The sequence below is a fragment of the Paroedura picta genome, chromosome 6 (genome assembly GCF_049243985.1).
Source record: "Paroedura picta isolate Pp20150507F chromosome 6, Ppicta_v3.0, whole genome shotgun sequence".
Taxonomy (NCBI): Eukaryota; Metazoa; Chordata; class Lepidosauria; order Squamata; family Gekkonidae; genus Paroedura; species Paroedura picta.
In genome coordinates, this window is record NC_135374.1 from 2929005 (window position 1) to 2941153 (window position 12149).

The following is a 12149-nucleotide window of genomic DNA, read 5'->3' on the forward strand; positions in this document are numbered from 1 at the left end:
GTCGTCCCCTTCTTTTGCCCTCGATCGCTCCCAGCATTAGGCTCTTCTCCAGGGAGTCCTTCCTTCTCAGGAGGTGGCCAAAGTATTTGAGTCACATCTTCAGGATCTGGCCTTCTAAAGAGCAGTCAGGGTTGATCTCCTCTAGGACTGACCGGTTTGTTCGCCTTGCAGTCCAAGGGACTCGCAAGAGTCTTCTCCAGCACCAGAGTTCAAAAGCAGCGGCTGGACAGATCCTTCTCCTGGATGCTGGAGGCTGATCTTGCACTGAGCAGGGGGTGGGACTAGATGGCCTGTGTGGCCCCTTCCGGCCCTTTGTCTCCATGATTCTATGAACTAGACTCAAACTCTGTTTTGCCGCAGGCTAGCTGGGGAGTTGTTCATCCAGCTGAGCAAGAAGACATGACTGTTTGTTTTGTCCCTCAGTTGCTCCATTTCCAGGAGATTGACCACCTCCCTGAGGACCAGATCATGGACAGCCTCGAGGAATGGACCCGGCATTCAAGCCCAGAGGTCCGTTCTCTTGGCCTGAGAGGGCTGGGCATCTTGGCCATCCATCCAGATAAGGTGAGGAAGCCCCTCTGGACCTTCTCCGCAGAATCGATCCTCTAAGAACACAAGAGAGGCCCTGTTGGGTCAGGCCAATGGCCCATCCAGTCCAACCCTCTGGGGCCAAAACCCAGGGCCCATCAGGAGGTCCACCAGCAGGGCCAGAACTCCAGGAGCCCTCCCACTGTGGCCCCCAAGCATCAATAAGACAGAGCATCCCTGCCCCAAACATAAGAACACAAAAGAAGCCCTGTTGGGTCAGGTCAATGGCCCACCCAGTCCAACACTCTGGGTCACTCAGGGGCCAAATAGAGATCAATTCCCTGCTGGAAATGGAAAGTGGGATCTACGGCATTGTACCTTGCCGAGATCTACCCCTTCCCAAAACCCACCCTCCGTGGACCCCAACCCCACCCCAAATCTCCAGGTATTTCCCACCCCAGAGCTGGCAACCCTGCCGGGTTTATGTCGGAAACTCTCCTGGGCTGACAAATAACTCTATTTTGGTTTTATAGAAGGCGTTTAAAAGGGGAGAGGAGGGGAAGGCGATTGTAAGCTTCTTTGAGAGCCAGCATGGTGCGGTGGTTAAAGAACGGTGACCCCTAATCTGGAGAACTGGGTTTGATTCCCTGCTCCTCCTCCACATGCAGCCAGCTGGGGGACCCTGGGCCAGTCACAGTTCTCTCAGAGCTGTTCTGGCAGAGCCTTTCTCTGAGAGCTCTCTCAGCCTCACCTGCTTCACAGAGTGTCTGTGGAGAGAGGAAGAGAAAGGGGTTTGTAAGACACTTTGGGACTCCTTCAGGTAGCAAGAAGTTTGACAGCTCTTGATGTTTGACAGGAGGAGTTTTAAAATGTACACCGCCAGGCAGGAGTCCAACTACTCAAAAACCCCAGCGTTTGTTGTTGTTGTTAGGCGTGAAGTCGTGTCCGAACCATCGCGACCCCATGGACAATGATCTTCCAGGCCTTCCTGTCCTCTCCCATTCCCCGGAGTCCATTTCAGTTTGCACCGACTGCTTCAGTGACTCCATCCAGCCACCTCATTCTCTGTCGTCCCCTTCTTCTTTTGCCCTCGATCGCTCCCAGCATTAGGCTCTTCTCCAGGGAGTCCTTCCTTCTCATGAGGTGGCCAAAGTATTTGAGTTTCATCTTCAGGATCTGGCCACCCCAGCTAACCCCACTCATTTTCCAAAAGCACATCACAAGTATGGTGAAAGGTGTTGGTGGGCCCATGGGTGCTGCGTTGGGGACCTCTCCCCTAAGCCACCGAGCAGTGAATTCCTTGATCGTTTTTGCTTAGTGTGAAGGAGGCGGAGAAGAAAGACTCACCTGCTTCCTGTTTGCAGGTGGAAGAGGTCAAGGCCCTCTTGCCATCACTCCTGGGGAGCTTGGAGGAGACCGACTGTAGGGTGGCGACCGAGGGCATGGTTGCCCTCCAGAACCTCTTGAAATTCATGCAGAGGAACGACATTGTCAGCCTCGCTGAGAAGCTACTTCCTTTGTTCAACATGGTAAGAGGGGGGCTGTTCCGTCAGGGATGCACCTTCTGCTCCTTGGCCCTAGAGTTTCCTTTAGGGTTCCCTGCTAGGACTCATCCTGTCCCATCCCTAGAGGTCCCTTCCTTCTGTGAGTTAGCCAAGGTGTGGAGATGGCCAAGTTGGTCATCTGGGTTTTCTGAGAGCCCCAGGTTCTAGAGGTCCCTTTCTTCTGTGAGTCAGCCAAGGTGAGGAGATAACCAAATTGGTCATCTGGATGTGCTTAGAGCACCATATTTTGTCCCCTTTGGAAAGGAAGGCAAGAAGGTCAGGGAAGGAGGTCAGGTCAACGAAACTGTTGGAACCACCATGGAGGCCTCGTATGAACCATCTCGCTCTTCTGAAGAGTTTCATGTCCTGGTCAGAGCCATCTCCGCCTGGTCCTTCCCGTCCCCAGTGATCCATGCCTGTTCCCTCATCACTGTTGAAGTTCATAGTTTCACTCCCACTGGAGAAGACAAAGGTGCCAACGTGGAGGGGCCATGGCTCAGCATTAGGGCCTCTGCTTGGCATGCGCACGGTCCCACAGTCAGTCCTTGGCATCTCCAGTTCCAAAGGATCCACAGTCCCTTGGCATCTCCAGTTCAAAAGGATCCACTGTCCCTAAACTCAGTTTCTTAGGAACAACTTCCTGTTTCCTGTTTCTTCTCTTTCTTGCCTACCTGCTGCATGGGGGTTGGAGAAAGGCCTCCTGCATCTCTCCCCGTCCAAGTAGCTAGATCAGATTGGGGACTAGTTTCCAGTGAGGGTTAAATGTAGGGGATACTCAGTTAGGGTACAATTCCAGTGAGGTTCAAGTATAGGAGCTACCCAATGAGGGCAAATATTTGGTTATTGAGGAGCACCTGGCCACCCCCCAACGGCTGTCTTCCCCATTGCAGCCGCCAGCCAGTCTCTTCCATTTCCGCCGTCCAGTCTCTCCAGCTGAGACCTTTCCTCTTGTGGCCTTTCCTCGTTGACAGGCAGACGCCAAGGCACGCACCTCTGCCGTCGCCCTCTTTGCTGAGCTGCCCAACGTGGTGAAGAAGAAGGAGAAGTACCTTGTTCAGGAGCAGGTGAGCCAGAGTCTGGTCCCGCTGCTCCTTCACCTGCAAGACGAGGAGCCCGAGGTGGTCAAGGTGAGTCCTGGTGCCCACCCTCCCCTGTGCAGGAGGGTCAGGCCGAGCGTTAGGACAGACGGAAGCAAAGCTTAACACTCCGGATGAACAGCTACCCGAGCATAAGTTTTGCAAGATTCTAGTCCTCAAGCCGGCACTCAATTTATGAGCGATGACATTTGGGAGGGGGGGGCATCTATATCAGGGAAGAGCACAGACAGGAGGAAAGATACATCTTTTCTGCCCCTGGCCCCATTGTCTGGATTTAGATATCCACAAATTGGCCTTGTTGAGATTTATTTATATTAAGAATAAGAATGAATATTAAGAATAAGAATGTGTCAACAAGACAGCAGCAGTAACTCTCAGGTCAGGGCAAATATATGAAGGGGACTGACCTTATATCACCTAAGATAATAATAGAATATATCAGATACATCATGGAAAAGAACACAATGTCACCTTTTGCAACCACCTGAAGAATGTGATGGACGGTGGAGCATTAACTTGGTCTTTCTTGGGAAAGGCAGCAGTAACCTTTAGGTTAGGGCCGATGTATGATGGGAACTGACTATATATTATTTGGGAAAACCATAGATTGTATTAATTATAAGCATTAATTACTTGGCCATTTTTTCTTCTTCTTTCTTCTTTAACAGACTATATCTTTAGAATGTATCAATAATTATTTGCTCGGCCGGTCGTTTCTTTTTCTCTTTCTCTTTGTAAGCGCTTATATATAACAAAAATTAAAATATTATTTAAAAAAATAAGAATAAGGATGAATGTTGTAGCACAAAGCCCTGGGACTGAGATTCAAGGACTTCCTAACTTTTGCTCGATCCAAGATGATTCATTTCTAGTGCCTTCCCTACGCAAGTCATCGTACAGACCATCTAAACCAGGGGTAGTCAAACTGCGGCCCTCCAGATGTCCATGGACTACAATTCCCAGGAGCCCCCTGCCAGCATTCGCTGGCAGGGGGCTCCTGGGAATTGTAGTCCATGGACATCTGGAGGGCCGCAGTTTGACTACCCCTGATCTAAACAGACGCAAAACTTGGGCCCCTGCCCCCAGGACCTGGCAATCTTTGGAAAGGCTGGGGATGCAGACGGCAAAGGCAGTCCCATAGCGATGCCCCTCGGCGTCTCCCGCTGCCCTCCTGAGCCACTTTGCACTCTGTCCTGCAGGGATGCCAGGAAGCCCTGACCAGGTGCTTCCGGTTTCTGGGGTGGACCCTTCCAAAGAAGGTCATCAGCAAGAAGGCGTGGCACGACCACCCTGAGATTGCAGAGAGCATCTGCCGGCAAATTGTAAGTCGCCCTCCGCTCTCTCACCAAAGCATTTGGGGCGTTTTATGGATTTAGATTTAGGCTTTCAAACCCTCTTGGACAGGCCATCTCAGCGCGGCATACAACCGGTAAAACATTGACTATCTAGCCTAGGCTTTAAAACTTCCAGAAAAGGAGAACTCACCACTGTCCAAGGAAGTCTCAGTGGAACAAGTTTCTTGGGAGGTGGTGGGTTCTCCATCTTTGGAGATTTTTAAGCAGAGGCTGGAGAGCCATCTGATGGAGAGGCTGATTCTGTGAAGGCTCAGGGGGGTGGCAGGTGACAGTGGATGAGCGAGAGGGTTGGGAGTGTCCTGCCTAGTGCAGGGGGTTGGACTAGATGACCCAGGAGGTCCCTCCCAACTCTGTTATTCTATGATTCTAAATTCCGTCTAAACCTCCAGAAGAAGTTCCTGAAAATTAGAGTGGTTCCTCAGTGGAACAGGCTTCCTCGGGAGGTGGTGGGTTCTCCATCTGTGGAGATTTTTAGGAAGAGGCTGGAGTGCCATCTGACAGAGAAGCTGATTCTGTGAAGGCTCAAGGGGGTGGCAGGTGACAGTGGGTGAGCGAGAGGGTTGGGAGTGGGTTAGACTAGATGACCCATGAGGTCCCTTCCAACTCTAGGATTCTATGATTCTATTACCTCCCACATCTTTATGCTTCCAATTTCTGTCTTGCCAGTCATGGAAGTCCAAGGGCATTCCGGCCGTCCTGCTTCAATGCCTGGACCACTTTCAGTGCCCGCAAGTCTCGATCCGGAGAGCAGCGGCCATTTTTCTTGGTAAGGAAGAGGAAGTGTGGAGATGGAAGCCTCCTTGGGTTGCCGGCCTCCAGGTGGGGCCTGGTGGTCTTCTAGTGGGGTTTCCAGCTCCCTTCTGGCAACTGGTGGGGGGTGGGGGGGTCTTACCAGGAGCAGCAGGAAGGCCCAGCCGATGTACCATGATGGACCTACATCATTACCCACGTGACCTGGAAGTGACGTTATCATGCATAGGGTGCCTCTGGTATTTGGGGGGGAACTCTATGGTAAATTTGGCTTCTACCATAGAGTTTCTGCCCAAATACCAGGGCATCACCCAACATCCCAGATTGGATGATGTCATTTCTAGGTCACATGGACAGTGAGGCAAGTTTGTTGCTGCACATTGGATGAATCTTGCCCCCCCCCCCCCGCCGTCATCTGATCGGAAGTGAGGAGGTGGGCCCAGCATCAGGGGGCTCTCATGTCAAGTGGCAACCTTTTCTCTGTGTGACAGAGATCAGTTCTCCGGGAGGAAATGGCTGCTTTGGAAGGTGGTCTGTGGCATTAGACCCACTGAATACCCTTCCAAAAATGTGCTCTCCCCAAGCTCCTTCCCCCCAAATCTCCTAAGCATTTCCCCACCTATGAGGAGAAAATGAATTGGTAAACAGCCCCATGAAGATAGCCGACAAATACGCAGCACAAGGAAGATAACTCCTAATTCTGATCACAACAGGGAAAGCTTCTGCCATTTGTCACTAACCCTAACCTTTTTATTCCCCTCCTGTGTTTCTGAATGAGAGCTGAACCCAAAGGACTGATGAGCTCAGTTTGTTATTCCAGCAAGGTATTAGATTGTGCTGAGCATCCCCATTAGGCTGCATATTTGTCAGAGATCTGCATGATGCTGTTTTACTAATTCACTGCTAATTTACTCTCTCCGTATGTCTGTACTCTGATGATTCCTGTTTCATAGTCCGAGGGAGCGTGCGTGCACACGAAAGCTCACAACTAGAACCAAACCTTCTGGACTTAATGGTGCCACTGGACTCAAATCTTCTTCTACAGCCACCTTAAATTCCTTGAAGCTGGATCGAATTCAAAATGGCTTCCCTCTGGCTCATCCGTGGCATGTACTGATCTTCGTTTCTGCCTTTCAGGCTGCGTCGTCCAATGTGCAGAGCCAGCGGTGATCACCCAAGAAAAGAAAGACCTGATCTTCCTATGTAAGTGAAGCCATCTGTTGTCCCAAACACAGCAAGCATATCTGGGGGAAGGGGGAATGTTATGAGGCAGTGGGCCAGGAAGCACTGGATCCAAAGGGATCTGCCCACAGTGATGTAGGCTTTGAATACTGGGATCTGCCAGGCCCTGGATCTTTTAGCTGGCACAAAAAAAAAAGGACCTGCCAAGGAGTTCATGACCTGGAGCATAGGAAGCTCAGTCATGGAAGAGAGAATGTAAGCCACTTTGGGACTCCTTCGGGCAGAGAAAAGCAGCATATAAGAACAATTCTTCTTCTTCTTCTTCTCTCTCCATTACAAAGGAGAGGAAATTGGGGGGAAGCGTTTGGGTTCCTTTTCTGATTTTGTTCCCTCCCCCTGTGGCAGCTCTTCACAAACTGCAGGACGACCCCGATCCTTCCGTGCGCCTGACTGCCTGGCAGGCTACTCGGATGGTCCAGGAAGCTTGCACGACCTTGTCCATCCTACCGAGAGGACAGATCCCTCTGCACCGAATGGGAAGCCAGGAAAGGCATGGGGGCGTCTCCGAGCGAGGGCACTGGGATCTGTCAGACCCTGCGCTGACCCACCGGTGGAACCCGGCCTCTCCCATCTCCCACCGGATCGTTCCCAGCAGTACCAAGAAGAGGACCCCCGGGCCGTCCCGCCAGGCCTGATTTCCACACCCCTCGCTTGGGGGGGAATTCAGAAGAAGTCCTGCACAGGCTTGTGCCCAGTGCGTAGCCCCACGGCAGCCAGGGGCTTCGGCCAGAGAGAACCAGAGCAGAGCTGGAAGAGAAGCAGCCCCGCTGTTTTGCCGGAGGCAGGAGAGAGGGACCTGGAGGGCAGCCGCTTAGCCGGCATCCCAGAGTCTCAGCCCTCCCGCCGTCCATGAAAGTCTTCTTTCCCTGAGCACTGGGGAGTTCAAGGCTACCTAGGCAGGTGAGTTTTCATGGAGGGGAGAAAGCCATGCAGGGGTGGCGAAACGGTGGCTCTCCAGATGGCTGTGGACTACAGTTCCCATGAGCCCATGCTGGCAGGGGCCATCTGGAGAGCCACCGTTTGGTCACCCCTGGAGGGTCCAGCTTTGGGTTGGGAAATGTCTGGAGCTTTGGGGCATGGAGCCTGGGGAGGGCAGGGTTTGAGGAGGAGAGGGACATCCTGTGAAAGTTGGTAGGGCTGAGCGAGCTCTGACAGAAATGCTCTGAAAAGAAGAGTTGGCTTTTATACCCCACTTTTATACCCCACTTTTGTACCCCACTTTTTACTACCTGAGGGAGTCTCAAAGCGGCTTCCCATCGCCATCCCTTCCTCTCCCCACAACAGACACCCAGTGAGGTAGGTGAGGTCCCTCCCCCAAGCCCCCCCCCTCCACCGGCCCCACCTCCCAAAAGCTCCCGAGGTTTTCTAACCCCGAGCTGGCAACCCTACCTGTTCACCACCACACCCCTTGGTGAATTGGAGGAATGCAGAAACAAGAACTGGTGTGGTGCCATGGCTAACAACGGCAGACACTAATCCAGATAACTGGGTTTGAGTCCCTAGTTCTCCACACGCAGGAAGCTGGGTGATCTTGGGCCAGTCCCAGTTCTCTTTGAGCTCTCTCAACCCCCCCCCCCATTTCACTGTTCGTCCTGGGGAGGGGAATGGGTAGAGATTGCGTTGAGATTCCCCTGGATAGAGACAAGAAGGCTATAAAAACCTGCTTTCCTCCTTCTGTGGCTGGGAGGGGTGAGAATCTGCCATCATTCTCCTTAGCAGGGAGAAGAGATGCTCCACTTTGCAGCCAATGCAGCTCCCCCCCCCCACACACACACACACACACACACACAAGTGCAAATCTCTCTTGCAGGAGCATTGGAAAAGGTGCTCAGGAAAAGAGTTCTTAGTGAAATATGGGTCCTGGCATGGGGAAGGGGGCTGGCCACACAGATGGCTGTGGGGGGGGGGGTGCTCGCTGCTAGAAGAATTCCCCCGCCCTCACTGCCCCCCGAACTATTTCTAGCACCCTCATCCTGCCGTGACACCCAAAAGGGCTTTTCTAGCTGCTCACATCACATTAAGAAGATTAGAAGATGATCCACCCCTGCAATACACAGAGAATAAATAAATTTAAAAGAAAACCTGTGCTGGGGGAAAGCATCATGAAAGAGGAAGGAGGGGCAGCCGTGCGGGAGCTGCCGGGCAGAGCTCAGCTGGGTCAGCCCTGGGCTGAATCTGCTTAGAGCTTTTATTCCGATCCCAGGTGGATTCACTCTCTGCCATCTCCACTGAATGTGATTCCCATTTTGATTTTGGCCAGTTTAAATTTTCCCTCTGCAACAAGCAGGATTGATCCGGAGTACCCTACATTTCCCCCATGATATCCTGGAGTGGATATAACCCTCGATATTTGAAAAATCGGCATGAGTAAAGGTGCAGCTCTTTGCTTTCCCCTGAACTAATTTGCTGCCTCAAGCCTCCAACACTGTAGAAAAACCCTGATTGGCCAGAGTGTCAGTTCAAAGGCTTCCCTTAAGGGTGAAGCCCACACTTCTCTCAGCAGAGATTTGCGTCTTGGATTTATTCCCCCTCCTTTCCTGTCTCCAATCCTCCCCCCCATTCAAGAAAAGAAAGAGGCTCCCCCCCTTCTGAGCTTCCATAATCATGTGCTGAACAATTTTATATTTCAATGGGGGGGGGGAGATAGAGGAAGACCTGAGTTCAAATTGAGCTGAATTCAGTAGGATCCACAACAGAATAAACAAAGTAAGTGCAGAATCAGCCCTGGTTGTTCCTTGGATGGGGGGCCACCAGGGACGTCCAGGGTCGCCAAATGAATGCAGGCAAGAGCAAACCCCCTCTGAACGTCCCTTGCCTTCAGAAGCCCAGGGGACTGCCACAGACAGCTGGGACTAGAACAGAGAAACCACACCATCCTCTCCTGAACATCATGGAAGCTGTTCTCCCGGTGGCTTCCTCTGCTTGATAAGGAAATGACTTGCCAGGCTAGTGGCTTTCCTCCAGAGTTGCTGGATATCAGCTGTGATTCCCCCACCAGGAGGTTGGCCACTGGGAGTCCCCTTCCTCGGGTGTCTGTTGGTCAGCTCCGTTTTCTTTGTCTGCAGGAGGCAAATGGCAGGACAGCTTCAAAACCCGGATCCGGAGCAGAAGGCCGGGAGGGAATCCGCTTCCTCAAATCACAGCCTTCGGCCCCAACGTGGACGGTGGGTGTCCCCTTCTCTCCCCCCTGACTCTCCTTTCCCTGAACACGAAGGATCACCTAGATCTCTTTGAGGGGCAGGTAGCGTTGCTGATCCAAGGCAAAAAGGCCATATAATACCTTTTATTAAGATCAAACAACCTGACCCAAATCAGGGACGGTTCAGACATTACGGGGTCTGTGTGAAGGGCATTTAACTCAAATGAAATGAAACGAAATCAAATTCATTTAATACAGCCCTGCGGCCAGAGAGAACACAGAGCAAAGAACTCTGCACAGCAGAAATTACATAATCTGGGAACAGATACAAAAATTGAAAATATTTAAAATTGCATGGTTAACAGGTACATTACTTTAAAAATTGCATAGTGAAATTCCTCTAAAACACCTTTAATCAAGCTTTAGTTGTCTTTCCTGCATGCTAAGCACATGAGCACAAAATCTGGCAACCTGCTTAATAATATGGACCTAACTTTTCCACACTGAGCCTCTTGTGGCGCAGAGTGGTAAGGCAGCCGTCTGAAAGCTCTGCCCATGAGGTTGGGAGTTCGATCCCAGCAGCCGGCTCAAGGTTGACTCAGCCTTTCACCCTTCCGAGGTCGGTCAAATGAGTACCCAGCTTGCTGGGGGGTAAAGGGTAATGACTGGGGAAGGCACTGGCAAACCACCCCGTATTGAGTCTGCCATGAAAACGCTGGAGGGCATCACCCCAAGGGTCAGACATGACCCAGTGCTTGCACAGGGGATACTTTTACCTTTACCTTTTACCCCAGAAGGACATGTGCAGATGCTGAGAGTTAGAACATAAGAGCCCTGCTGGATCACACCAGGGAGGGTCAGCATCCTGTCTCAACCAGGGGCAACCAGTTCCTCTTCAGGGCTATCAACAGGGCAGTGAGAACTCAGAAATTTGCACACTGCATTGCATTCAGTTTGGTTGTCTTTTTTAGAAAATTTAAAGTATTATATAGTTTTTGTTGCTCAAAACCTGACTGTTGGCTGCCCCCTTGTTGCCGATCAAGAGATAGCACCCAATGGTGAATTGCTCGCGGCATTTGCTATCTAAGCCCCACCCCAAACATGGAATATAGGGTTGGCAACCTCCAGGTGGGGTCTGGAGATCTCCAGGGATTACCACTGATCTCCAGATGACAGAGATCAGCTTCCCTGGAGAGAAATGGCTGCTTCAGAGGGTAGGCTCTAACCTCTTTGAGTCTGCAGGGACCTTAGGAATTCTGACACGCAGACACAAAATGGCTGCCGCAAGAGGTGGAGCCTCTCGCAAAATGGCTGCCGCGGAAGGTGGAGCCAGTTGCACACTGGCTACTGCAGGAGGTGGAGCCTTTTTTTAAAAAAGGTCAGAGAGAGATTCAGAAGTACCATTTAATAGGATCCCTTTTAATATGGGCAGCCAATCAGAAGCCCTGTGGAGCAAAAGCCCCGCCTAGCTTCAGCCACTTGCACATGGCAGGTGCCAGGCTTTTTTCGCCTCACTGAGTTCTGCATTTTGTTCCCTCTGGAATCACCTGTCGCTTCTCTTCCTTCCCCAGGAGCAGTTCCAAGGAACCACAAGACGTCCCCGTATACTGTGTCAGTGTTTATTGCATTTTTAAATAAAGCTTCTATTTGTTTTGCACAGAAACACAAAAACCTATCACTCTCTCTGCTGCGTTGGCTGTCCTCTCAGCCATTCTCCCAGCAGCTTAAAGCAGTCCATGGAGAGTTCTGCCCACCTAAATACACAACAGCCATGCAGGGTAGGCAAAGCTGGGTCCAGTCCTCTAGGGAGCTCCTGGGCGGGCAGGGGTTTCGAACCCAGGTCTTCTTGGTCTCAGTGTCATGTTGTCCAGATGGCCACTACAGAATTCCATCTTCAACGAGCTCCTTCCATGTTGACTCATCCGAGAAGGAAGGGGCATAAAGGTCAGCCAAAAAGGAAACAAAGCAAAAGTCCAGAGCACCTGAAAGGAGGGGGAGGGTTGGAGACAGCAGAGGAGGGGGAATAAATCCAAGAGGCAAATCTCTGCTGAGAGAAGTTAGGGCTTCTGGAGCGCAGTCACTTTAAGACAAGCCTTGCAACCGGGAACCAGGAAGTCTTTGAACTGACGCCCTGGCCAATCAGGGAAGACTGCTTTGCCAAGAGGCACGGAGAAGGGAGTTAATTTGCAAATAGCAGAAATCTGCACACTTTCTGATGGCAATTTTTCAAATATCCACTTCTGGATATCGCAGGGGAAAGGTAGGGTCGTTCTGGATCAATCATGCATGTTGCGGAGGGGAAATTTAAAGGGCCCAAAGTCAAAATGGAAATCGAATTCAGTGCAGACGGGATGGATTCATTAGAACTGGGAGGGGGTAAAAAGCCCCATGCAGACTACACCCTGGATGGCCCAGGCTAGCTAGTTTCAAAAGATCCCATCAGCTGAGCAGGGTTGATCCTTGCTGGTACTTGGATGGGAGACCCTCAAGGAGG

At 51.5% G+C, this 12149-nt stretch overlaps 1 protein-coding gene across 1 annotated transcript in view; it reads left to right on the forward strand.

Annotated features, from left to right (window-relative positions):
- Nucleotides 1–11273, forward strand: part of LOC143840545 (maestro heat-like repeat-containing protein family member 7) — a 31248-nt gene extending 19975 nt beyond the window's left edge. Inside the window, exons 16-24 of the mRNA XM_077344157.1 lie at nt 424–564; nt 1893–2057; nt 3044–3199; nt 4369–4491; nt 5191–5290; nt 6412–6477; nt 6862–7416; nt 9582–9680; nt 11227–11273. Coding sequence (XP_077200272.1) covers nt 424–564; nt 1893–2057; nt 3044–3199; nt 4369–4491; nt 5191–5290; nt 6412–6477; nt 6862–7151 — 1041 coding nt within the window. The 3' untranslated portion in view covers nt 7152–7416; nt 9582–9680; nt 11227–11273. The remainder of the gene's footprint in view (nt 1–423; nt 565–1892; nt 2058–3043; nt 3200–4368; nt 4492–5190; nt 5291–6411; nt 6478–6861; nt 7417–9581; nt 9681–11226) is intronic.
- The last annotated feature ends 876 nt before the right edge of the window (nt 11274–12149 follow it).